We start from the raw sequence: 27,805 nt of genomic DNA, 5'->3' as shown, positions 1-27,805 counted from the left end.
CTAATTTGTTGCAAAATGTTCCTCCAGCTATTTGTTTTTCGTACCACTTAGTAAAAATTTAATGATTATTAAGTTCTTATGACTTATTAAGTCAACCTTTTAATACATTTTGATATAGTGTTTGGTAATTTTACCAAAATGTGACAAGATTTACTAGGTAGCCCTAAAAAGTTGGAAATTCCTGTTACAGTAGCCAAAACATTAAACACACTCTATAACAAAATAATTTAAATAAATTTATAAAGTAAAATAGCTCACATAAAGAAAGAAATTTTATTTATTTTTAAATATTTTGCTATGGGCTTCCATACTAATACTACTAGTAGGGATTGGTCAGTAGTCTTGTGCAGGGAGGCGGGACTTACGTGGGGTCAGAGAGTGGCTACCACAGCACGAGCGGCAGAAGGGTTGCCATGGCAACAGTACCTAACGTAACGTCCGTTCATTTAAAAAGCCTTCAGGTGCTGCTGTCGTCCCATTGAGGGAACCGACGTTATCTGTCAGCGTAAAGAAATTACCGTTATTTGCGTTCAAACACAGGTGGCTATGTAAAAAAAAAAAGTCAGGGTTTCTTTTATAAAAAGAAGATGGAATTTGAGACGACGGAGACCGCACGCTCGACACAGAGTCGTCACGAGAAAAGTTTGGGGCTCCTCACCATTAAGTTTGTCAGCCTGCTACAAGAAGCCAAGGACGGCGTCCTTGATTTGAAAGTGGTCAGTGAAACGGAGACGACGGGCTTTGCGGGTTGTTCTGGGGGAGCATTAGTTGGTGTTTTTGCACTGCCACCATTTGTCACAACAGATGCGAACAAAGGGCTGTCAGTCATTACTGGTCCAGTCAGGTGTACTGATTTGCTTAACAGGTGGACTAGCCAGCCGCCATTCGCCGGACTCCTCGTTTATGCATCCACTGATACTCAGAAGGTTAAAAAGTGCAGATAAATACTTATTTAGAGATTGTGTGTTGATGTGTTTGCAGTTAATGACAATGAACCAGTTTTTTTCTGTCCATAGCATACTCCCTAAAATGTCATTCCTTTCTTTCCCTCCTTTGTAAACTAACAAAACTGGTAGCCTATTCAGGAAAAAAATAGCTAATGAATGCACGACATATATTTAATCATTGTAGCCTTTCTTTAATGTTAAACCAATCCTAATTGGATTACACTAAAATACACTATTATTAAATTTAATAGCAGACTCTCCTGAAACGGAGCCACTAGGGAGATGCTATTGTACTAGTTTGACACCCCTTGCGTGTCCATCAGTGATCCCCAGTCTGTTTGCATGATGATTAAACATATTATCTTGTAACCCAATGTCACCAGCTGCATATGTCCGTGAGTTACGAGCAGATGAACTAGGAGTCCTCCTTTTTTTTTTTTTTTTTTTTTTTTTTTGAAACACAAGGCACTATTCAGTTATTCACTCAAAGAAAAAAGCTAAGATTTAGATTTAGAGGAATGCCTTCCTGTAATTATGCACATCGGTTTCTACCTTCCTTGTGACCCACGTTCTTGTGACCCATCAGATATCTGTTGTGACTCCCTGTGGGATCCTGACTACTGCACTAGAAACCAACATGTGATAAGACTTATAGCACCTATATAAACTTTTACTAGTTAGTTCTCTATATTTGATTTAATCTATTCAATTGCCACCACTAGCAAGGTCCTCAAATGTTGGGCATCTAGTGAAATTTTGAATCCCACATGCCTAAAACCTTGTAAACAGCTTTCACTCAGCTTTCACACTCTAGTGTCCTTTTTTAAGACTTCTGTGACATGTTAGCTACCTGTATCATCCCCTGATCTACCTGAAGCTTTAATTACTATAATTGTTGCCATTTTCTTTAAATCATTAATAGAGTTTTCCCTCTCTTCCTGCCCGCCAAACTTGGGTAATGTTTACACAGCAGGTTCCTCAACCCTTTCCCTCCTCCCTTTGCCTCTGCTGTTGTATAACTGGCTTCTTCTGCCAAGGAGTTTGATTTGTTGTTTGTGCAGCTTAATTTGCCAAATCCCCCATTTGCTGGCTTCACTAATGCAGTGTTCACTACAGAAATTTCCTGGTATCTGTGGTGGATCTTAACAGGGGTTCATCTTCAGATGTTACTGAGTAAGATCTGATATGCAGATGTCTGTGTGAATTAACAGGCTGCAGACAGCTTGGCAGTGAAGCAGAAGAGGAGGATATATGATATCACCAATGTACTGGAAGGTGTGGGGCTGATTGAGAAGAAAAACAAGAATATAATCCAGTGGAGGTTTGGAAAAGATCTTTGAAGTAGTTATTTTAATGCTTAAGTAGCTTTAAAAATGCACACAAAGTTGCAGCTTCCTCATTTTTAGCTTGGCAACATGAATTTAAAGATAAATGTACTTTTTGATTGACAGTGGAGCAAACGCTAACAAAACGGTGCAGCATTTGGTTGATGTTGCATATCAACGATATATTTATTTGAAGGGGTGAGAACATAGGCAGCCAAACTGAGGAGGGGCTTGAGCAGGTAAAAGTTTTAAAGGCCCAAATTGCTGAGCTGGAGGCCCAAGAGAAAGAGCTGGACAACCAGAAGGCCTGGCTGGAGGAGAACATCAAACACCTGAACCATGATCCCATTACCAGCACATATCCTTTTTATGACTCTACTTGTCTGATATAAATGGTTTTTGGTTCACTTAGGGTCACTGTTTTTGTGCATCACTGCCTTTTTTTTCATGCATTTAGTTGAACAGTAGTTCTGATTCGTCTTTTTATTTTAAGACTTTGTAAAATAGCCAAATATTAACTCAGTGTTTTTCATATTAAGTGAGTAAAATATGGTACTGGGGCTCGCTTTGCTTTTGACATCTTTCCATGAAATGTCATTTTTTTTTTTTTGTTTTTTTTTTTAAATTGGCTGTCTACCTAGTCTGTAATTCTAGACCTCTTGAGGCTCCATTTACTCAATTCAGAGAAAACAAATCCCTCTCTGATCCTTTTAACATTGTTTGCTTATTGAACAGAGAAAACACTATAAAGCAGGGATTATAAATATAATTACCATTGTCAGGCAGTGAAATCACAGCCAGGCTAATCCTGACTTGCACAATACTCACAGTCTTGTTTTTCCAGTTTATTGTCTCTTATTTCCTCACAACAGAAATCCAGTTTCCTTAATACTTCTCACTTATAAATTTGTGACACATGAAGACATCTGCAGTGCTTTTAGTGGAGAAACCCTTCTAGCTATTGTGGCTCCTGCTGGGACTCAGCTGGAGGTGCCGCTGCCAGAAATGGTAGTATTGCTTTACTTATATGGAAATGTACGATTTTGTTGGGCTCTTCATTAACGAAAGCAGGCACCAGAAAGATGAGCATTTATTTTATGTATTCTTTGTTTTTTGTGGTAATGAAGCATGCTATATCTTGCAGATGTTACTGAAAAGAGTGAGGAGCAGGGTCATTATTACATTTGGCTGTCTGTGGCCTGTATGTGCTGAAACATCAGTTGGCTAGTCTGTAACTTGTTTGCAGTGTGTGTGTCCTTGTTTTGCAGAAAACAGCTGCCTGCTGCATGTGGAAATGTTGCTGTGGTAGTAAACTGTAAAGTTAAACAGCAAAAACAAAATGCATAGTGCACTGAAAAAAAAAAAAAAGCTAAAACAGTGTAGACCTGAATAAACTGCAAGATTATCTGATTTTCTTTGGTTTACCACTACAAGCAAGTTATTTCACATGCAAGTGATCATGTGATCAGTTTGATATATTGATGTAAAATACTGACTATACAACTGCTTTATTAAACTACACACTTACTGATATGCTGCTGTTTGTAAGGGTCAGAGTGGTCAAAAGAAGTACCAGGTGAACCTGCGCAGCCACTGTGCTCCCATCCAGGTCATGCTAATCAACAGAGATTCAGACTCCAGACTACCTGTGGTCTTTTCTGTGCCACCCACCAATGACATCTCTCAGATACCAACTCCACCCAGCACTCCCGCCAGCCAGCAGAGATTCCCCCTTTCAAATTCCACTTCCAACATCACCACGACCTCCTTCTACTGCAGCCAGGAGTCTCTCTGCTCAGACCAGCAGATGGTGCTGCCAGAGCATGATGATGTGCTGACCCCATCAGCCACCCCTCCTGACATGCAAATGGGTAAGGACAGGCTTTGATACTTGAGAATTTTAATACTTTTGAAGTTCTTCAGCAAGCCCACCACATACAGTTTATACTGACTGTTAAAGAGGCTGTGGTTAACACAAGTTTCAATAAATTTGAATCTACAATCAGGTTTATAAATGAAATCAGTAAAAACTACAACAACTTAAGTTGTTTATAAAATGCATAAATTAAAGGGGTGTCACAAATAATTTCTGACATAGTGGGCAATTCAGAAAAACTAGCTTTATGTTCTGATGTGTAGTTTTTGTGGGAACAGTTTGGAGAGTTTTAACTAATTTTATAGGTGCCAAAAAATGTTTCAGAGTACTCACACTCTGCTTGTGCTGCATTTGTGGGATAGGTAGAACTATTTCCTTGATCATTGCAGTTATTAGTGCAATTAATGTCTTCAAATGTCCACATTTGCCTAACAAATGATTTGCAAACTGCTGCACTCTGGACACAAATGAATGAACTTGATGTACTTTACAATCAAATTCTTTCCTGAAAGCACACTATTGATGGGTAATACTCAGGACTGATTACTTTGAGTAATGGTTGCTTTTGCCATTACATTTGATCCATAAACACTGCACTTCAGTTAACAGCCTTTAACGGTGGATTCATTCCCACATTCACTTCCTTTAGCACGTTTTGCACTTCCAGCACTTTTTGTAGTTCCAGCTAAAGGAAGCAAGTTAGATATCAGCACTTTCTAAAAAAATGTTTTTTCACCAGTTGTTATCCCTTGAATGCTGTCATAAACAGCATATATGTCAAAGAAACTGGTAAAATATTTCAGATATGATGTGAAGGTGGCATAAACTGACCTCTTCTCACTTGACTTCTGCATATTCCCCATGGAGTTTCTTATAAACATGCAATCAGTGTTCTTTAACAGAACACACTGTGTGTGTTCTTTCCTGATTTCTAACAAAATGTGTTTAAGCCTCAGGAGCTTGTGTACTCATGCCAGTCCCAAGCTGAGATAAATGGGAGGGTTGCGTCAGTAAGGGCATCCAGCGTGAAAATTAAAACATGTGGATCCGTCCTTTGTGGTGACCCCTCGGGCAACAATGAAAATACCTTCTTCTTTATTTAAGGATTTCACTTCTGGTATTTTTGATGTTCATGGCACATTTTTGCAACCAGTAGTGTGAAACCTTTGCCTGCGTATATTAAAAAACAAACAGAGATTGCCAAATCCACACTGTACCTTTCAAGGAGAGAAAAACTTACACCATAATTATTTTAGTGGTACACAGTATAAAGCTTCCCAACTTCAGCCTAAGCATTAGGTTAAACTATAGTGCACAGTATATTCTGCTGTCACATATAGACACCAAAGTGACTGTAACACAAGTCAGCAGGTGACATAATGAAGATTCAAAATGACCATTGAAAGTGTTGTAATTCTCAATTTACTATTTACTTTTGAGTGTCTTGTTATATAGGTAACTGTGAAAAAGGGAATGAGGAGGTATGTTTATCCACAGCTCTGGTATGCAAAATGACTGCTCAGCTACATCAATGAACATGTCACATGTCTAAACTGGCTATAAGACTGTCAACACCCAGCAACCACCCTGCAGCTGTTTATTCATCCTCCACCTTCTAAAAGTCAGAGGATCTCCTGGCTGTTGAACTGTACAGAACAGTCATAGGGAAATATTTTGCCTACATACACAGATTAACTTTCAATAAAACATGCTGCTACTAACATGGAAGTTGCAGTCATGGAAACAAGCCTCACCTGAAATTGCTTGTCAGGCAGTCTGATTATGTCGGAGCCTCTGAAAATGGGGGGGGGGGGGTATTTAGGTGTCTGTAATTCCAAAACTGGTAATGCAATACTTTTGTTAAAGCCATTTAATTAAAGCTAAAAGTCTGCATTTTAATCACATTTTAACTGATAAATCCACTGCAGTAGTGTACAAATGCAAAATTATGAAAATGTGGTATGGTCCAAATACTTATGCACCTGATTTTAAAGCACACTGAAATGGATTATGTAAATGTGATTATTGCTTTAAAAGGATTGCTGTTCATCAGCTGACTCAGAAATATCGGCTGTTACAGTCTTGACTTGCAGTCTTGACAAGAACAGCAGAAGTGTGTTAATCGTTACTTTCTTCTGTAATAGTGTGTGGTGGAAACAAAAATAAAACTGCTCTGTCAGTTATCATGGCTTCCATCGACTTTCAAAGTGCAGTTAAGTGAAATGGACCTCAAGAAATAAATCTAAAATCTTAGAAAAATTATAGCATCAGTAAACAGTTTGGGGAAAAAAATCTGCAAAGAAATAGGACATTCAGACACAAGTACAAGCAGACTTCTACACAGAAAAGTTAACCTTTACTAACCTCAAACTATTGTTACCCTGGGACAGTTTTTCATTTTCTTTATCAGATTCCTCTGAAATAACATCCTCCACCCAAATGAGTCACAACAAGATATTAAATGAAATTCCTCCCAACCGCAAATGCTTGACACCTTGGTTACACTGCTTAATGGTTACCTCACAACTGCCTAATATTGTGAAAGATGCACTTGTGCCAGCAAAACATCTCTGACCCCTGGGGGTATGGTCACATGACCTCTGAGGCTATCCAGTGGTGACTGGCACTGGGATGTCTGCAGTGGGTCCTGTAGGTGCTCCCTGGATGGGACTTGTTTCTGCAATGCTCAGACTGGGTTCTGGGCAACCTGTTTGGCTGTAGTGCTGAGGGAGATGTGTAAGAATGTTTAGGTGGGTGGCACTTGTGACATCCACACTGATGCTAATTTTCAAAATTCCCCAGCAAAATATTGTATTGCAATATCATGCACTTCACTGGTTTTAATGCTGTGGCTAATTGGTGTGTATTTTCATGTGGCATGTAAAGGAGAAAAAAAAAACTCAGAAGATCAGTTTACTACATCAGCCTTTACTCATAAATATTTGTTCAGAGTTAAATACTGTAAATGGTGATCTAGAGTGAAGAAAGCAATAGATCTAGCAGTTTAAAAAAATCACCAGTTCATTATTTTTAAGGTTCTTGCTTCCATCCATAGGAACTGCGTTGATTATGTAAATAACAGGACATCTGGATTCTGGCTATCACGTGAGACCCTGTTTGAACTTTTCCCACATCATGGAAACATATTAGACTTTTTTTTCCCTTGTGCAGGAGACTTCCAGTATATTTGACAGAAAAAAACACACTTCCATTTCTGCATCAGCTGTAGGTTAATAGAGGATGAGTCAGATTGCACCAAAATTAGCATACTGTCAAAGCGAAACCCAGTCTGACCTTCCTTCCAGAAAAAAAATGAGGAATTGCCTCAACAAAATCACAAGACTTTTGCTGAATGATTTTTAGTGTTACTTAACACTTTGCAACTTTCTGCACAATGGCATGAATGTGAAAGAGGTCAATGGATAATTAGTGTGTGGTGGTTATGGTGGTTGATTTTTAAAGACTGAGTTAAGTAAAAATAATTCAGACATAAAGTGGATCGCAGTGACCTCATGGTCACCCAATAATAAATTAACAGGCTTTTGGCTCTAACTTCTTGTTTACCAGACAATTAAGAGTGATCTCAATGTTGTTGCCACAATCCTTACATTAAAGTAAACAAGTGCATGTTCCAACATTTTTCAAACACAGCTGACATTCTGTTTTCTGCATCTGGATAACTTAATCCTGTGTGGTTAAGTGACCCAGTCTCATCCCCTCTTTCTATCTGCAGTGTGTCACAGTCGATCAGCATTAGAACAGCAGCAGATGGACTTGGTGGACCAAGAGTTCCAGTCTGTCCTGGATGTGAACAGCCTGCTAAAATTTAGCACTGCTGGAGACCACATGAAGGATGACAGAGAGGGTGAGGCCCAAGGATTTGAACACAGTTAGAACAAAGACCCCCCCCCCCAAAATCACTGAAGCCATGGGGCAATTTAATGTTTACTTGATATTTGTTTCAGTTCTGATTCAGTTGAGGCTTTTAGATCTGAGCATTATTTTGTTTAATGTTTTTGCTTCCAGTAGGAGATGGACTGGTAAGAGGAAAAAACTGAATTATTTACAGATATGCTACAAATGGTCCATAACAGTGAATGCTTTGCACCACAGTGGAACAAAAACATGTTTTTAATTTCCTTGTAGGAGCTGTTGACCTGATTGATGAACTCATGTCTGCTGATGGTAAGTTTCACAACACCTGTGTTAACTAGATTCAGTATATACAATTATTCCCAGTGGTACATATGCCAACGGTCACAATGAATTTGTCTTTTTTTTTTTTTTTTTTCCTGGCTAAAATGCGTATTGCTGCTGACCCCCTCCACACCACAGTAAATTGCTTAGCTTCCATTTGCCCCTCTGAGCTTTAGTACTGTTGTTGGCAAACTCTTAACTGCTGTAGGTAATACACAGACCTCCATACAGCCCTGCTTCAAATAAACTGAGACCCCTTTAATAATAAGTGCCTTGAGGCGACTGTTGTGATTTGGCACTATATAAATAAAATTGAATTGAATTGAATTAGTTATAAAGCTGTGTTTTGCTGTCCTCTCTGGTTATACATTTCAGGCCTGAAGCATCACTTATAAGTCTGTTTTAGCTACTGGAGGTCAAACAGAAAACAGATGATTAACAGATGATCTACAAGACTAAAAGTGCAGAATTAATGCGAACATGCTGATGCTTACCAGGTGTGTTAACATAAATGCCATCTTAGTTTGGCATGTTAGAATTTATTAAAGAAAATATGAGACTCATTCATTTTTTAAATATATAAATAAGATATATAAATAAATATAACATTAATATTTTTTTTTTTTTAAGTTCTGCAGGTATCTAGTCATAAAGCTGAGTATTTTTGTTTCCCACCGTAGATTTATTTGACACCGAAGGAGGCAGAGCCATTAGAATTTATCATCTGGGTACCGCATTATATAAAACAAAGTGGTGAACTGGCCAGCAGATGATTATTCGCTTCATTTGGTCCATGCCGCTAATGTAGCTGGAATGTGTATTCAGTGTGTGTGCAGTCTTTTCTGTTTTCCCACTGATTCCTCTCTCCACATTCAGGTATAGACTACAGCTTCAACCTGGACAACAATGAGGGAGTGTGTGACCTGTTTGACGTACAGATCCTCAATTACTAATGGCTGACGATGACTCTAAGACTTTGAGAAGCACTTTTTGCCTCGTTAAAACCAGATTGTCCCATTGTGTTAAAATTACACAGCTGATACTTTGATGTACCACTGTCAGCTTTAAAAAAAAAACAAAAAACTTTACTACCATTGCCAGCAAAAGAAAGTGCCTGAATTAATGAATCTTAAGGTATTTACAAAGTCATGAGCCATGATGTCTCAAGTAAGCAGAGACGAATCCTTCAGATTCCTGCTGCACTTTTGTATCTTTGCATTTTTCCATGTCCAATGGAAAGCCTGAAACTTGAACACGACTGTTTACTTTGCGCAGCTCATCAGCATTTGGGACTGTAACAGTTCTGTAACAGTGTGTTGAACTTTACAGTAACTTGTAACTTTTCAGTATTCGCTTCTTTGATGATCCAGTTCAAGGAGTGTAAGTTGTTTTCATGCAGTGCACCTTCACCTAACCAATTTTCCAGTTAGATTTCAACCACCATTTTGTATTTATGAATGAATGTTTTGGATACACTTTGTTCACCTTGTTTCTGGGGAAAAAATGCCAGAAAAATGTATTTTCTAAATTATTGTGATACTGACATTTTAGGCCTTGGTTTATCCTGTCATTAGTTAAATAATTTAATATTTTTACTTGATGGAAAAGAACTTTAGTTCAGGATGGTTGAAACTGAAGTTAGTTGACTGCCTTAATCATTTAATTAGTATAATTTTCTGTATTTCTGTTCTAAAAATAAGGTTGGTGAGTAGCATTTTTTTTTTTGTATATTTCATATTTTTCTTTTTTTTTTTTTTTATACTAAATCTTGTTTATGTTCTAGTTCTATTTGCAAAAGAAATGTATAGAAGGAAAACAACCAAAAATCATTCCAATGTGAACTTTCAGTCTGAAGGGAGTTGTCACGATTGTCTCGAATCACACAGAAGGTATGCAACAGTTAACCCCCCCCCCCCCCCCCCCCCCCCTTTTTTTTTTTTTCCTTTTTGGCTCAGTGAACTGTTTTGCTCTGCTAACAGATGACTAACCTCACTCAGATGTTTTCCATGTGAGAATATGTGACCTGCAGTATAAACAAATACTTGATTTTCACCAGCTGGGATACAGGAAGAAAATGTAAAGATTGTAATAAACAAACCTCACATCTAATGAGTAGAGAATTAATGACACATGTAAACATTTCATTTGATAAAGTTTTTCAAACTACAGCATGCATTTGTAAAAGGATAAGTTGCAATAGATATCTAAGACATTTAAACTATACAATATTATATCTGTCAGGGTTAATGACGCCAACACTGGACTGCAAGTGTAATACTAAATATCTGAATGTGTGCAGCCCTCCCTCTGTGAGCAGATAAACATTTTCTGTCATTTCAACTCAGTGTTAAAACCATATGTAGTGATAAAATACAATTACAAACTTGTCATCATCGCCTCATAAAAAAGTGTTTTTTACCCTGCTGTGCAGCCTTGGCTCTCAGTGCGTAGAAGCAGATCTCTGAAACACATATTTTCCATACAGATGTTCCCAGGAATTCAGGAAACGACAAATGCGGTTTTCCCACATCAAACAGGATTGAGTCCCAGTGGATGTAGATATAGTGCATGATTCTGAAACACCAGCAGTGCATTACAGCAATCTTGTGAATCTTTTTTTTTTTTCCTTCCCTCAGGAAGGCATCTTGAGTTCAGAAAAACGGATATTTGGCAAACATAGGGGTTCAAAGTTTTTTGCTCACCCATTTATAGATGCAGGCATGTAATATCTGGTTTGCAGGCTTTTGCAGTATAACATGAAGAGGGTCTGGAGTATTTATTCAGTCCTGATTGAAATAATGCTTGGCTTAATTACAACAAAGAGCATTTGTTCCAGTAGATCTTGTTTTTCTTTCCTTTTATGGGTTTTGGTGTGTAATGCAGAGACTTCAGTAAGAAATCTTACTAATACTGTGTGGGCAGAGTGGATGTTTCTGGAGAAATCCCAGAGAAGCATCACTTAACAGTATTTTCAATCAAGATCTTCAAGTTAGGTCCATAAATATTTGTACAGTTACATTTTTTATTTTGCCTTTGTGCACCATCCCAGTGGATTTTAAATCAGTTTAATATACTGTATATTGCCAAAAGTATTCATTCACACACCCAAATCATTGAATTCAGCTGTTCCAATCACTTCCATAACCACAGGTATGTAAAATCAAGCAAGCAGACTGCTTCTAGAAACATTTGTGAAAAAATGGCTCGCTCTTAAAAGCTCAGTGAATTCGAGCATGGTATTGTGATAGGATGCCACCTGTGCAAGTCCAGTCATGAAATTTCCTTGCTACTAAATATTTCTGTCAACTTTTAGTGGTATTAATACAAACTGGAAGTGATTGGGAATGACAGCAACTCAGCCATGAAGTGACTGGCCACGTAAAATCACAGTGTGGGGTCAGCAGATGCTGTGGTTCAGAGTGTGCATCCAAGCCTTACCTCAAGTGCAATGCAAAGTATTAAGATGCAGTGGTGTAAAGCAAGATGCCACTGGACTCCAGAGCAGTGGAGACATGTTCACTGGAGTGATAAGTACTACTACTACTACGCCTGGCAATCCAGTGGATTTGGCGATTGCCAGGAGAACGGCTCTTGTCTAACTGCAATGTGCAAAGTTTGGTGGAGGTGGGATTATGGTGTGGGGTTGTTCTTCAGGAGTTGGGCTCAGCCCCTTAGTTCCAGAGAAAGGAACTGAAAGCTGAAAAGAAAGCTTCAGCATACGAAGACATTTTGAACAATTTCATGCTCCCGATTTTGTGGGAACAGTCTGGCGTTATCCCCTTCCTTTTCCAACATGACTGTGCACCAGTGCAGAAAGGAAGGTTCATAAAGACATGGATGAGTGAGTTTGATGTGGAAGAACTTGACTACACAGAGTCCTGACCTCAACCCAAAAGAACACCTTTGGGATGAACTGGAGTGGAGACTGTGAGCCAGGCCTTCTCATCCACCATGAGAGACCTCACAATTGTGCTACTGGTCAGATATTCCCATAAACAAATTCCTAACCCTTGTTGAAAGGCTTCCCAGAAGAATAGAAGCTGTTATAGCTACATCATATTAAACCCTATGGGTTAAGAATGGAATGTCACTATGCGTCCATATGCGTGTGAAGGCAGATGAACAAATATGTTTTGACAATATAGTGTACATGTCTGTTTAGGTATTTAATCTGGACTGACAGATTTAAAACAGCTTGAGAGGGGAGGAGGAAATTTCAGATGAGTCACACAGTAACTTTCTAAATTGGCTTCTGGAGTCATAAGAAGTTAAGTGAAAGTATCTGTACTGTAGGGGAGAGTGGGGTAAGATGAGCCTGTCGGTTAGTTGATCTACCACTTGTATAAAAGCAACCATATTCACATTTTTTTGTCAACTAACCCTGAATTTGGTTAGCACCTTCCTTTTCATTGGTCTGTGAAAGGAAGAACCTGTGAAAAAAAAAAGTGAATACTTTTGGCAACATAGTACATTACTGAAGTGAAGCCTTTATAACTATTTTTAAACACAGTCCCCAGAGGCTCCAAAGTAATTGGGCAATTGACAAGCAGTTTCATTGCTAGCTTAGGCCTGTTCCCTCGTTATTACATGACAAATTAAGCAAATAAAATATCTGGAGTTGGTTCCAAGTATTGAACTTGTATTTGGTAGCTGTTCACTGGAACAATATGGACCCACAAGATGTTGATACAAGTAAGTGAGGGAGGCCATCGTTAGGTTTATTTTGTTTTTTCAGAGAGAAAGTAAAAATCTCCAAATCTACAGTTTAGTATATTCTTAAAAAGAAAGCCAGCTCAGTGAAACCAAAAGACCTGAAAGAACAAAGAAAACAGCTAAACAGCTGCAGAATTCTTTCCTTGGTTAAGAAAAACAAGAACACTCTAGAGGAGGTAGGCATATCACTGCCAAAGTCTACAAAGTGCTCATGACTGATAAGATAAATAGTGTTTACAGCAAGATACCAGAATGATAGCAAGAGAAAAAAGTGTGGAAAAGAGAAACGGTCATGATCTGAATCATACCACATCATCTGTCAAACAGGGGAGGTAATGTTATGGCATGGGTATGGCTACCAGTGTAACTAGGTCACTAGTGTTTACTGATGTTGCTGCTGATAGAAGTAGCAGGATGAGGTCTGTGTACAGGACTGTACCCGCTGCTCAGATTCAGACAAATGCTGCAAAACTGATCAGATGGCACTTGATAGCGCAGAGGAAAAGGACCAAAAGCATACTGTAAAATCAACCCAAGTGTTTCTCAAGGCAAAGAAATGGGATGTTCTTAAATTGCCAAGTCAGTAACCTGATTTCAAGTCAGAGTATGCTTAATTTTGAGCCTCTGAAAATGGAGGACTGTGTATAAAAATGACTGCAGTTCCTGAACAGTTAATGCAACACTTCTGTTAAACCACTTGAGTTAAAACCCCTGATTATTTGATTTCAAATCCACTGTGGCAGGTGTCATTGTCCAAAAACTTATGGATGCTACTGTAAATAACACATTTACTCCTGCAAAGAGTACTTATGAACCTTCTCAGCAGGACCTTTCATAAAATATGGAGTTGAAATTATTTTTTTCTTTGCAACAGAGCGCAAACCTTAGACTGCATAAAGCAATTATTAACAGTCCTGACTACTTAACCACTAGAGGAAATTGTTTCAGATATTCATGTCATATCACATTGCCATAGTTAATATAAAACAAACAAAATTATATATAATGGGGCCTTTTTTGTGTTTAAGCCAGTGGAATTTTTGAACAACTTTATGATTTCCAAACATGCTGCTACTGCAGTTGCTCAACAACACCCTACATCGAAGAAAAGCTGTATCTGATCTCCTGATGGATGCGTGTCCTATATACACCTCGTTGACATTTTAGTCGTGTCTCATATTGAGAATGTGTTCGTCTCTTGGGATGCAGTGTGAGAGTTAAACGACATCTCCATCCCCTCCTCCACAGTAGTTTCTGTTCTTTGGCTTCCCCTCTTCCTTCGCTTCTCTCCAAACTTCTTGGCCACTTTCATCATGTGCATCTTGAAGGAAGACCCGACGAAGGCATAGAGGATAGGGTTGAGACAGCAGTGAGTGAGAGCCAGGCTTTCTGTCACCTGAGCCGCCTGATCCAGCACTTTACTCGTCCCGCAGTGGGTCACTAAACTGTAGACCGTATCCATTGCTCGATATACCTTCACCACATTGTAAGGCAGCTGAGTGACTACAAATACCCCCACTACAATGAGGAGGACACGCAGAGCCTTCCACTTCCTGCTTCTGCTGTCATCAGGGAGGCTTCTGAGAGCACAGCCCACACTCCAGTAGCAGGTCACCATGACCACGAGAGGAAGCAGGAATCCCAGGAACACTTCGACTACCTCCAAGGCAGCTTTACCCCCTCGAGCCATAGATGGAGGATAGACAGCCAGACAGATATTTCTATTAGATGCATGCCTCACTTCTGAAAGTATTAAATCAGGAAGGCCAAGGAGGAAAGCTGTCATCCAAACAGCTAAACACACCTTCCAGCAGCATTTTCTCGTGAACACCCTCTGTAGCCACCCTCTTTGGTCTTTACCTTGTGCTCTGACTAACGCTAAGTAACGATCCAAGCTGATGCATGCCAGCACCAACATGCAGCAGGTGAAATTCACTGTGTAGCAGGCAGACACGATTTTACAGACGACCTCCCCCAGCTCCCAGCCCCTTGCAGCATCAGCAGCCCAGAAAGGGAGCGTGAGGAGCAGGAGCAGGTCGGCCACGGCAAGGTGGGTCAAGAAGGCATCTGCCATGGTCTTCAGGCGTTTGTGGTAAGCGTAGACTGCCACGACTAAAGTGTTTCCAGCCAGCCCCACTACCAGACACATGGTGTACATGATGGGCAGGAAGAGGGCTGCAAAGGACCGGATGTCCCCCTTCTCACACACGGCAGGATAATCATCATAGCTAAAATTGTCGCTAATGTTTTCATAGTAGTAGTCTTCCTCTGAGAAATCCATGGTGATGAGATAAAGCTGTTGGGGAAAACACAGATGTAAACATTCACAAAAATCACAGAAACAGCTTCAACATCAAAAGTTGGCAGTATTTATATACACTGCTCAAAAAAATTAAGGGAACACTTAAACAACACAATATAACTCCAAGTAAATCAAACTTCTGTGAAATCAAACTGTCCACTTAGGAAGCAACACTGATTGGCAATCAATTTCACATGCTGTTGTGCAAATGGAATAGACAACAGGTAGAAATTTTTGGCAATTAGCAAGACACACTCAATAAAGGAGTGGTTCTGCAGGTGGGGACCACAGACCACTTCTCAGTACCTATGCTTTCTGGCTGATGTTTGGTCACTTTTGAATGTTGGTGGTGCTTTCACACTCGCGGTAGCATGAGACGGACTCTACAACCCACACAAGTGGCTCAGGTAGTGCAGCACATCAATGTGAGCTGTGGCAAGAAGGTTCGCTGTGTCTTTCAGTGTAGTGTCCAGAGGCTGGAGGTGCTACCAGGAGACAGGCCAGTACACCAGGAGACGTGGAGGAGACCGTAGGAGGGCAACAACCCAGCAGCAGGACCACTACCTCCGCCTTTGTGCAAGTAGGAACAGGAGGAACACTGCCAGAGCCCTGCAAAATGATCTCCAGCAGGCCACAAATGTGCATGTGTCTGCACAAACAGTTAGAAACCGACTCCATGACGATGGTATGAGGGCCCAACGTCCACAGATGGGGGTTGTGCTCACAGCCCAACACCGTGCAGGACGCTTGGCATTTGCCAGAGAACACCAGGATTGGCAAATTTGCCACTGACACCCTGTGCTCTTCACAGATGAAAGCAGGTTCACACTGAGCACATGTGACAGACGTGACAGAGTCTGGAGATGCCGTGGAGAGCAATCTGCTGCCTGCAACATCCTTCAGCATGACCGGTTTGGCAGTGGGTCAGTAATGGTGTGGGGTAGCATTTCTTTGGTGGGCCGCACAGCCCTCCATGTGCTCGCCAGTGGTAGCATGACTGCCATTAGGTACAGAGATGAGATCCTCAGACCCCTTGTGAGACCATATGCTGGTGCGGTTGGCCCTGGGTTCCTCCTAATGCAGGACAATGCTAGACCTCATGTGGTTGGAGTGTCAGCAGTTCCTGCAAGATGAAGGCATTGAAGCTATGGACTGGCCCGCCCTTTCCCCAGACCTGAATCCGATTGAGCACATCTGGGACATCATGTCTCCCTCCATCCACCAACGTCACGTTGCACCACAGACTGTCCAGGAGTTGGCGGATGCTTTAGTCTAGGTCTGGGAGGAGATCCCTCAGGAGACCATCTGCCACCTCATCAGGAGCATGCCCAGGTGTTGTAGGGGGGTCATACAGGCACGTGGAGGCCACACACAATACTGAGCATCATTTTGACTTGTTTTAAGGACATTACATCAAAATTGGATCAGCCTGTAGTGTGTTTTTCCACTTTAATTTTGTGTGTGACTCCAAATCCAGGCCTCCATTGGTTAATAAATTTGATTTCCATTGATTTTTGTGTGATTTTGTTGTCAGCACATTCAACTTTGTACAGAACAAAGTATTCAATGAGAATATTTCATTCATTCAGATCTAGGATGTGTTATTTGAGTGTTCCCTTTATTTTTTTGAGCAGTGTATAAGATGTATAAATCCAGTCCTTGAGATAAATATTAAGGTTACACAGCTCAGTCTCTGTAAAGACATTGAGCATTCAGATTTACAAGCACAGAAGTGTGTTATCACAGGTTATTTATATCTGTAAGTCACATATGCTCTCTTCTAAGGTTATTTTTCTTCACCTGTGTGTACGTCAGCTGAAGTCTAAAAACTTAAAAACATATCAAGTACAGGGCACAGTATTGTTAAAAACACTGAATTTAAATATTATTAGAAATTTTTAAATGTCTGTGATTTTAAATTTAAGTTGAAGAGAAACAATCAGATTTAAATACCATTCACATTTACAGCAATGCTAATATATGATGTGCTTCATGTTTTTAAGGTAAGGATCAGAAAAGATTTAATGTTTCTTCAACAGAAATTAACAAGCCATACAGCTTTGGGGGGGTTATGGTCAGCTCAAATATGCATGCAAAACAGAAAAAAGTTTTACGGAAGTTTTCTTCTAGAAATTAAAAAAAAAAACTTTAAAGGAGTTCTCATAAGTTTATAGGGGAGGGTGCAACCAGAGGACACACATTCTGCCACTCAGTATTATAACTGAGTGATATAGTTCTCATTTCTATTTTCTCTGTTTTCTTCTTAACTTCAGTTTCTCGTGTTTTCAGAAGTCTCACAGTTGCAGAATGAGAGTTTGCACTGAGGGTGTGAAGTCAGTGTAGCAGAGGTCAGGATGTGACTGCAGCTCTGTATACCACAGGCAATTCATGTAACCAGTGCTCAGATAAAAGAATATTCAACAGTTATCAGTTAAAAGAAACAGAGGGATTTTGTTATAAAAATACTTTTTTTAAAAAAGTGTATACAACAAGAGATAAGTGTTTTTCATTTCACAGTGCCTTTAAACTTTGTGGTTGAGCAACAGTGTGCACATTGCTTGGCAGAAGAACTATCTTAAATCAAGAGGGAACACAAATTAGTAACTGACAAAAATAAATCAAACAGCAGGCAACTATAGATCTGGATTTTATGTTCCCATTACAATGAAACTGTAAAATACAACTCTGCTGAACTGGAGGCAGAACTGGAGTCACATTTGGAAACTGAAGTTCCCTGGGTTTAAGAAAATACATGTAAAGAAGAAATACTGCAATCTGGAAACAGTTGTGTGATTATGTGCTAATTATTTTGTCGTGATACCACCAGTGTTAACATCTGGACATCATGACCTGGCTTGAACTGTTCCTCCCTCTTGTACCTTAACTGAGATAAATAAAGCAATTTCATTCTGCCTCTCTGCATTGACTGACATGTCCAAAGTGCAGAGGACACTAGATTTCACCAGTGCACGTTGTGTAAACTATCAAATTTCCCTGTAGATCTCAGTGCAGTTCATTAATCTTCTGCTCCACTACATTTCACAGGGGGATATTATTCATGCCACTACTGTACATTTATTTGACAGCAACAGTTAACAGTTATCTTCAGAGTTTTGCCTTTTTCCAAATGCTGATTTTGAGGTTTTTAGAGTCAAGTTCAGAGCATGAGACGCCCACGTTTCCACTTGTACACACAAATAAATGATCAAAAAATAAAGTGCTATGCTGGAGCAAATATTTAGAGTACCAGTCAAATATTTGCGCAGATCAACTCAGTCGAGGTTGTTTATGTCCATTCTTTTCTTTTCTTTCTTTTCTTTCTTTCTTTCTTTCTTTCTTTCTTTCTTTCTTTCTTTCTTTCTTTCTTTCTTTCTTTCTTTCTTTCTTTCTTTCTTTCTTTCTTTCTTTCTTTCTTTCTTTCTTTCTACAAACTGTAGATACACAAATGGTATCTTCATCACTTAAGCTTCATGATATGGAACAGTTTTCTGTTAACTGTTGACCTTCAGACTTTTGTTTGTGAAGAGCAGCCTATCAGAATGCTTAAAGAAAGATGAGCTAAAACAGCTTGTTTCAGACTGTGAAGAAACTGCAGGTCTGCACCAGAAGGATAAATGTGGTTTATTCTGAACAGTGAATAATGCAAAGCTACTCCAGTAGACTCCAGGACTAGAAGTATGTAGCTGGAAATTAGAAAAATAGGCTTGCTATTTATATTAAAGCAGATTTTTTTTTAATGAAAGTTACTGTAGGGTCTTTACCTTATATAAAGCACCTTGAGGTGACTGTTGTGATTTGGTGCTATTTAAATTAAATTGAATTGGGATTGAACAGTTTCTTCATCAAACAGTGTCTCTCATGAGGACTGCAAGGATAAGAAGAGCTGTTTCTACTGCAGAAATGTTTATTAGAGCTTCAAAATTCAACAGTTAATGGTATCTCAGGCTGGAGCTCACATCACTGCGTCCCAGATTTCAAGAAGCAGGCACATCTCAGTAACAACAGTATCAGCTTTGGTCAAGAAGCACATGGAATTAAGATCAGACCAGCAGGAATTTTGACTTTGGCCTGATTAGTCATAGTTTAGCTCCAAATGTTTTTTCCAAGGCGTAGAGAAAGTTGGATGTTTGTGCTGAAGCACTGAGAAGGATGTTTTGAGAGAATCTTTGTGTGACACTGTTGGGGATTCTTTGAGAATTCAATGGAACACCTATGCCAACATCCTGGAACCACAAATAATCATCATCTGTTTGGAGTTTAGAGTGAACCTTATCCCTCCACCACAGCTGGCCACTGTGCATATCCGCCCTCCTTGAATCTGAATCTAGTTCTGCCAGGAAGTTTTTTTCTCTCAGCACTGTCACCAAGTGCTCTTATGGGATCATGGGTTTCTGTCTATATTATTGTTTTGTTTTTAACCATAAAACACATTAAGATAACTAAAGTCAGAATTTGCAGTTTATGAATACAACTAATTTTAAATGAAGTTGAATCACTTATTCTGTAACAGGACAGTGAGCCAGAACACACCCCAGGCTCTGTTAAACTGTTCTTAACTGCTGCATCAGATGACCTGACCTCCATACTCCCCCAGCATAGACCCACTGAGATAGTTTGGGATGAGCTGGACTGTAAAGTGAAAGAAAAATAACTGACAACTGTTGAGCATATGCTAGAATGCCTTCACAATAAACACATTAAGGTAAGAGGATCACGAAACTTATCAAAGAATAAGGTGACTGAAGAATTACAGACAGATGCAGGTTTGCAATGACTGTGTGTACTATTTACACAATGCCAGCTGGTCCTGCACGACCATCCACACTAAGAGCCCGGTTCTGTTGGAGGTTTATTCCTATGGAAAGGGAACTTTTCTCCCCACCCCCAGCCAACCAAGATGTGTAATAATATTCCGATACAAAGTGTTCCCGAGTTCTAAAAATGAACAGAAAAAAAGTAATTGCTCTGCTCTTCAGTTTTACTCTACACTGTAGAAAATTATGATGGTGAGCAGGATAATAATAAACCTTAATTGAGAAGATATACTTAAGGTATTCAGTGGTAGTGTATTTAAATATAATCGGTTACACGTAAAAGTCCTGCACTGGAAATGAGACCCCTAATAAGTGTGTGAAAGTCAGAAAAAGGTCCAAATATTGTGTTAAGAAATACTCTCACTAATGTATGCTTATGTTTATAATAGTTTATCAAACAGCCTATCATTTCTTTTTGAGTTTTCATGGATTTGAAGAATAAATTAGTATGAAATCAAATTAAAACAAAGTAAAAGAAAGTTAAAGTACCTCATTTTATATGCTGCAATGAGTAAATATCTGCATGCCACTTTAAATCACACTTTCTGCATAATTAGTTTCATTCAGTCCACTGTGTTATTTTGTATTTATTTGCATGTAAGGCTATTTAATCCTTGTATTACTTGTAATGGAATAATTTCACTCATTCGAATAAAGATCTAAATTTTTATTCAATCATTACTTTGAAGTTTCATAACTTCTGATCCTGACGGTTACAGCACGGAAACCTGACAAAGACCTGTATCCATTAAAAACAAACAAAATCAATGAATGGCGACTGGATAGCAAAGGTGAGAAAAACGAACTCACAGCAAACCTGTCTCTCGCGTTCACCGTAAATCTATGCAGCTGACCACATTTGAAAAAGAAGTTTGCATGAATATGTTCAATAAATACTCACTGTGCCTTTTTAACGATCAGTCTTGTGCGCACAGTGAACTGCAAGCTGCTGACACACTTCAGACTGCTCTGTGTGGAGAGGCGGTGCGTTTGATTTTTACTCCAGCTCAACCGGTGTGGGCGGAAAGCTTTAAAAAAAAAAAAAAAGAGGTACGAGAGCTTTATAGATAGATATTTTTCATTTTAGTGTTTTGTTTATTTATAAAGAGACCAGTATGTAACACAAACCATGCAGTATAGCCCGGCATTTATAGCCTAAACAATTTTTCTTTTCAATTTTGCAGCAGATTTTTAAAATGAATGAAAATCAAAAATACATGTGCAGGATTATTGCAAAGGACAGAAAAAGCCACTGTGGAGTTTCCAACTGTTTCTCCACTGCAAACTGAATACAACCCTGGGGCTAAACAGCATACATAAATAAAATTTCAAGCTTTAAATTTTTATGTTTAATCGGAAGCACGTGTGTCGCTTTGGGGGGACATTCAGGGGGCATGTCTCCCTCCTTTATCTAAAACATATGCATGTGTGCCCCCAGTAAAAACATGAAAGACGCAAAGGATTTAGTCCGGAAATCTGGTAGTGCACGTTCTGTTGCCACCTGGTGCTTGGTTTTTGTGGTTTTCTTCACATAAATTAAATTCCATCAGACACTGATGCAGAAAATGTGTAAAATTCAGCATAAATTAAGGAAATTAACCCTCTGGATGCTCAAATTCTCTCACTTATGTCCTGCCAGTGCTCAAAGGAAACCTATGCACATGCCTAGAGCCAATAAGTCAGCAAGAGCCGCCGACTCTCACAAGCAGACACACTTGTTACTATGTGGGTGCATACTGTATCCCCTCTCTAAGCCACATGCATTACTCCAAACCTTACACTTAACCTTACACAAACCCAATTTGAAAACATTAAAAACCAAGTTTCTCTCAAACTGTGCTTTGTAGGAGTTCTCATGCAGCGCAAATGCATTTTAAAGCTGAAATTCATTTACCAGCAATGACTTTAATAGTAGAGTTTCTTCATATTTTTTGTCAGATTTAATTCAAATTTAGTGTTTGTATTCTTGCAGTAAATATACTCTGCCAGCTGCAGTCTTTGATTATAAACCGACGGTTTGTGCCTGAAGGAAGCACCCGCTGTTTTCAAATACATGCACATGTAAAGGGGACAGAATTTTAAAACAAGTTTTATGTTGCTGCACAGTTTAACAATGTGATGAAAATCCCTTTTTCATAATGCATATAAAAATTCACAATGAAACAATGATCCTTAGATGTGGCTAAATTAGTACATTTCTATCATTTGCTGACACTGCAACAGTATGAGCTGTTAAAGGATTTGTCTGTCATCGATTCTGAAACCAGTCTTACCACTAGGAGGGAATCTGTCCAGTTTCATGTCCATCTTGTATCCGCACACATAGTTCTGAGAAGGATGACTCAGACAGAGAGAGCAGTGAAGTGACAACAGACAGAAACCAAGCCATACGGCGCCATTTGTTTGTGGTGTTTATTGAGGAATCATTTTTTTGTGTTTTTACATGCCTGAACATGTCCAGGCTGAGCCAAGCTGTTGTGTTAAGAGCATTTTAACAGAACACCATAAATACTGAGGAACCACTCTCAGAATGACAAGGAGTCACACGATAAATGGGACAGTCTGCCAGTGCCCCTGAAAAACATACTATGTTGCACTGTACATCCACACCCACAGTCAACAACAACCCTGCACTGAAAACCTTAAAGAATGAAGATTCGTTTTATTAATCCATCCACATTTGGCAGGAGATCAGCGTTTGTTCTCTTCTGTTCTCACCGAGGCCAGCTGGAACAGTTTGATCAACAGGGAAACACAAACACTGGGTTCTCTCCAGTTTTCTGAATGAAATCGTTTTACGGTATATTTGTTATGTTTTTGAGGAACTTGTGGCTGGTGAGCTGTATCTATGCATTCATGCATGACACTGTCTTTTAAGCTTAAAATTTTATTTTAAATATTAATACAAAGTGGTCATGGCATGATTTACAAAAAAGAAATCTGCACAGATTTTGTTATAAAATGTTTAGTTTTAGTTGCATTTTTATTAGTTTCAGTGTTAATTTTACTTTTTTTTTCTTTAGTTTTTTTTGTATTTTTATGTATTATTGTGTTTAGGGCACATCCCAAAGGCAAGATTTAAGAATATCAGTAAAGATGTTACAATAAATTTAGGAGCTTTTTGAAAGCAATTGTTTTTTTATTTGGTTTACCAAGTTCACCAAATTGTTTCAGTGAGTTTTTATTTTTTTCAACAGTCTAGTTTATAATTTTATTTTTGCTTAACTAAAGCAGGTAGTTTTAGTTATTTAACCTTGGATATTTAATAACCTTGGTACTTGGGTTTCTAATAAGAGGGAACTGGCAGCAGATACTTCACGTCCTGGGGGCTGCTCCAGCCAAGCCAACTTTATTTATATTTTATTTTAAAACAGCAGGTGCTGACCAAAGTGCATGAAGAATACAATAAAAATACAAAAACTGTGCTCTAGGATCTCAGTGACTTTGGAATCTGGGGAACTGGAGGCTGGAACAGTTCATTGGTCTCTTTCTCATTTAATTTTTTTCTTTTGCAGTATGGTGAACCACATTCCCCTGCTGGGTAATTTGCTGTTGAGGAGTAAAGTACTATTATTACTCCTGGTGCCTGTGTGGGTTCTCTCCAGGTCCTCCAGCTTCCTCCCACAGTCCAAAGTCATGCATGTTGGGTTAACTGGTGATTTTAAACTGGCTACAGGTTTGAGTATGAATGATTGCATTTCTGCATCAGCTCTGCAACAGCCTGTCAGTCTCTCCAGGTTCTGCCCACGTCTCCCTCCTGAGGCTAACACCTGAGACGGGCTTCAGCCAGCCTGTAAGCCTTTAAAATATGAGTTCAAAACATTTAAAAATATAGCCACAATAATAAAATTAAGTCATATTCTTGTTGTTTTCTTTATGTTTATATTCATGCTTTAATACAAACAGACTGTATGTAAGTGTGGGAGACCACTTGAGGTTTTCTCTGTGTATTTTTACATGCAAGAAATCACTCACTTTTGTACTTTAACTCAGAAACACTTTATTTTGAACCATAATCCATGAAAAAATAGCAGTTACAGTTGTTTTTTAAATCAAAACCAATAAACTGAATAAAACAGATTTACCAACAAAAACATCAACTTCCATTTTTTCTGTTACACTCATTTATGTAGTGCCTTTATATCTTTTTGTGTATATCACTTACACACCACTGGTCCAAGTAAATATTTTGCTTTTTATAGTTAGCACTGCACAGTATATTCTTATGAAAGCAAACTTGCCAAATAGCAAAGAAAAGATATAGATTTTATTACATTTTTTTAAAGTGTTTAAAGATAAGGTGCTATTAATGTGTTTGTGCTTCTCTTCTCTCATCTTCTCTCACCTTCTTTGCTCCGATCACCAGAAGAAACAAAGCAGGAGACTCACTGAGAAGCAGTGCAGGGATAAACACATCAGGATCTGCATCAATCAACCACCACCCAGGTGTTAAAAAAACAGAGACAAGAGCCACAGATGTCTTTTCTTTAATGTGTTAGTAATTGTTTGCATTGTGTTTACTTTTCATTTTCTTACCTAACATATGTGATCTTTCCTTCACTGCATTCCTTTATAACATTATCGGAGACAGACTCCCAATACGGCTTTTGGGTCTGCTCAGGAAAAAAAAGAAACACGAAATAGCCCTGCTGCGTTAATCTTCATAGCAAAGATGCCACACGTTTCTTTGCCGCTGCTGCTGCTCAGCTGAAATTTGGACACGTTTCCTGAATTAGTCAAATGTACCGTTGTGGTTACCTTTGGCGCTTTGGCTTTGTGTCTGATCCCTGCTCTGTCTTCTGTAATAAAAATAGAAAACAGTTTTAGGGGGAGCTGCTATTTTCACAAAGCATGCAGAAAAACGACTTTAAGTCAAATTAATGTGATGTAAAATAAAACCAGAGGGTTGATATGTGATGGTTTTTGAGATGTAAATACTAGAATTAATATCATTAATTGGTTAAATAATTAATTATTATTATTTTTTAATACAGAAATTGGCCTCACCAACTGGCTTCGTCGACATCCTCCTTGCATCACACGACAGCCTTTTTGTGGGTTTTGTGGGCTTTTCATGTTTGTGTTGTCTATAGTAGTTACCTCCTCTGTCTGGGAAAAAGAAGCAGATATTTAACACTTAAAAACCACATCGTCCTCTTCTATTTGGATTTTTGTGGTAAGTAATGCTAATCCAAACACTGGATTCTGTAAAGTGGATCTCCTTACCGGTGGCGGCTGTTCAGCTGTCATCTCAGATGAGGCTGTGATGAGCAGGAATGCCTGCAGACACAAAAGGACCAACAGCAAGACTTTGTCCATGATGAGTGACTGAAGAGTTTGATAAAGTCGTGAAACACACACACACACGTCTTTATATACCCTTTACCAAGAAATGACTTCCATTTGAAGACGGAAAGAAAAGGGCGTGTGTGCAGATAAAATGTAGCTTGACCAAAAACATACAGCATATATGAAGAATGTTTGAAGTGGTTTGTTTAACTGATCTTGATTTAATTTGATCCCATCATTTACTCTGTGTTTATTTACCTGATCTCTTGGCTTCCTTCCTGCCGTCCCCCCTCGGGTATTTTACAGCAATAAAAACAAACAGCTTGAAAGGTAAAATGTTGAAAATGTTGCACGGAACCTCCCAAATTCCTGAAATTAAACACTTAATCTTCATTATGAAATGAGGATTATTAAACACTGCACTGCTTTGTATTTTTTCACGAGGTGGCGGCATTCATGAAGGCAGATTTTGAATCTCGGTCTCGTGCTGTTTTCTTAAGCATAACCTGGAAATTTGTCTGTGAATGTAGTGTCATGATTGAATATGTGCATGCCTTGTTAACACATAGATTATAGGTTTAAGGTTAGGTAATTTAACTGTATGGTTTGCACGACAAACTGTTAACATGCATAAAACCCCAACCATGCCTACGTTATTGCAGTATGAGGGAAGTGGTGTGGGTTTAAAGTGGATGTTATCTCCCTTTTACGGCAGCAAACAGAAAGCTGAGTGGGGCAATGTTCAGGGAAATACTGTAATTTAAGCCCCACTCGAAACGGCTTTCTTAGATGTTTCGTTTATGTGTGGGTGGGTGTGGATGTGGGTTCACTGTTGTGAAACGTGCAATTACTAAATATTTTCTTCCAACAGACAAAGCACACTGCTGTGCTGTCTCACAAGCTTACAGCTACAGTTCTTTGTTCTGTAATTCCCTGTAAAGAAAACAGAAAACCTGCTGTCTTTAATAGATGGGGAGATATTATGAAGTTCTTTTCTTTTACAACAATGTCGTTACCATATTGAAGACAAGCATTAATCTTAGTCCCTTGGGAACAGGATTACATTTTATCATCATACAGATCCATTCAATTATTAAATCTGAAACAGCATGACAGATTAGTTATGGTGAACCTGATGTTTGCAACAGTTAGATAAAGGGCAAAATAAGACACAGGTTCACATTATAAATAATAGTGAACCAAGATAAAAAAAAAATTTCTGCAGCATTTGTGTGTCCCGTGCAGACATAAACACCTCCACCAAGGGTGTTGTTTCTGGTAGAATTTGTGTCTGTGTGTGTGTCATTCTGTCTGTAAACACAATAGATCCAAAAGTTTTGAATGAATTCTAATAAAACTTTGTAGGGGTGTAGAGTGGGGTCATCAATGTCAACATGATGATTTATTGTTTGAAAACTGATGAAGAACTTAGAAAGTATGATTCTTACAAGTGTGTATTGTCACCATATAAAAAATCTCTGACTTCTCCTTCAAGATCAGTAGATTTATCTGAATCTCTCTCTCTCTCTCTCTCTCTCTCTCTCTCTCTCTCTCTCTCTATATATATATATATATATATATATATATATATATATATATATATATATATATATATATATATATATATATATAGTGCTTCTTGCTAACTCATTTTCAGCTGGAGGGAATGTTTTGTACTGTAAGGCTATGGTTGAACAGTAGGGGTTGATGTGACTGGGACATATCAGCATAAAATATCGACTTTTCTTACATGATGCAAAGTTCCTCTGGCTAAATACTTCATAATAGCATATGAAAAAAACAGCGCTTAACATTTGTGATAAAGAAAACTGTCAAAGATGAGCAGCAATCAGCAGGAGTCTCAGTCTTCAGCTCTCTGGTCTTGTTTCAGCTTTTTTTCTTCTGATCATTCACACACACACACACACACACCACACACACACACACACACACACACACACACACACACAGTTTCCTGTGAAGGGTTCGGTGTTGTTGGCGTAAACTGTAAAAAGAGAGAGAAACAGATTACAGCACAGTTTCCTGTCTGCAGGTGTTCAACGTGAAAGCAGCTCAGCTCAGATCGTCTTTAAGCAGACATCTGAACTCCTGAGTTTGTTCTTATTTTTTTAGCACACGCAGACTCATTTTCCAGTGCACGTGACCCCGTGACCTGATCTTACACATGACATTTTACTTGCATGTTCGTGTCTTGTACTTACTGCATAAAGTTGTTATAAATTTACCTTAAGGTCATTGTGACTTTGAGGGCTGACCCACCCCTGCGACAAGGAAAACAAATAATTAGCAATTCATATCAGTGTTCTTATCAATGCCTCAGT

General features: G+C 38.8%; 2 protein-coding genes across 8 annotated transcripts in view; one reads left to right on the top strand and one right to left on the bottom strand.

The window, feature by feature from the left end:
* Positions 1 to 420: 420 nt before the first annotated feature.
* The window catches only part of e2f5 (E2F transcription factor 5), a 28,169-nt gene continuing 784 nt past the window's right edge, over positions 421 to 27,805 (top strand). The window contains exons 1-9 of one of the 7 annotated variants that reach the window (XR_004021281.1): positions 421 to 716; positions 2,159 to 2,268; positions 2,469 to 2,630; positions 3,172 to 3,280; positions 3,822 to 4,143; positions 7,882 to 8,013; positions 8,295 to 8,333; positions 8,721 to 8,842; positions 24,541 to 24,879. Coding sequence is in view for 3 of the 7 variants with exons in the window: in XM_030752109.1 (XP_030607969.1) it covers positions 588 to 716; positions 2,159 to 2,268; positions 2,469 to 2,630; positions 3,172 to 3,280; positions 3,822 to 4,143; positions 7,882 to 8,013; positions 8,295 to 8,333; positions 9,222 to 9,298 (1,080 nt within the window). In the remaining 4 variants the exon portion in view is untranslated. Of the gene's footprint in view, positions 717 to 2,158; positions 2,269 to 2,468; positions 2,631 to 3,171; positions 3,281 to 3,821; positions 4,144 to 7,881; positions 8,014 to 8,294; positions 8,334 to 8,720; positions 8,843 to 9,025; positions 9,122 to 9,221; positions 10,255 to 10,324; positions 10,455 to 24,540; positions 24,880 to 27,805 lie in introns of those variants that run through there. The other 6 variants (XR_004021278.1, XR_004021279.1, XR_004021280.1 and 3 more) reach the window with 6 other exon arrangements.
* Positions 10,493 to 21,142, bottom strand: ackr4a (atypical chemokine receptor 4a). Its single transcript, XM_030752108.1, has 2 exons — positions 21,076 to 21,142; positions 10,493 to 15,354 (listed from the first exon to the last, which is right to left on the bottom strand). Exon 2 carries the CDS (start codon positions 15,337 to 15,339, stop codon positions 14,233 to 14,235), a length of 1,107 nt encoding a protein of 368 aa, XP_030607968.1. The 5' UTR covers positions 15,340 to 15,354; positions 21,076 to 21,142; the 3' UTR covers positions 10,493 to 14,232.

Source organism: Archocentrus centrarchus, chromosome 17, assembly GCF_007364275.1.
Source record: "Archocentrus centrarchus isolate MPI-CPG fArcCen1 chromosome 17, fArcCen1, whole genome shotgun sequence".
Classification (NCBI taxonomy): Eukaryota; Metazoa; Chordata; class Actinopteri; order Cichliformes; family Cichlidae; genus Archocentrus; species Archocentrus centrarchus.
Note: the sequence above shows the minus strand (reverse complement) of the source record. Positions and strands in the feature narration are given on the sequence as shown.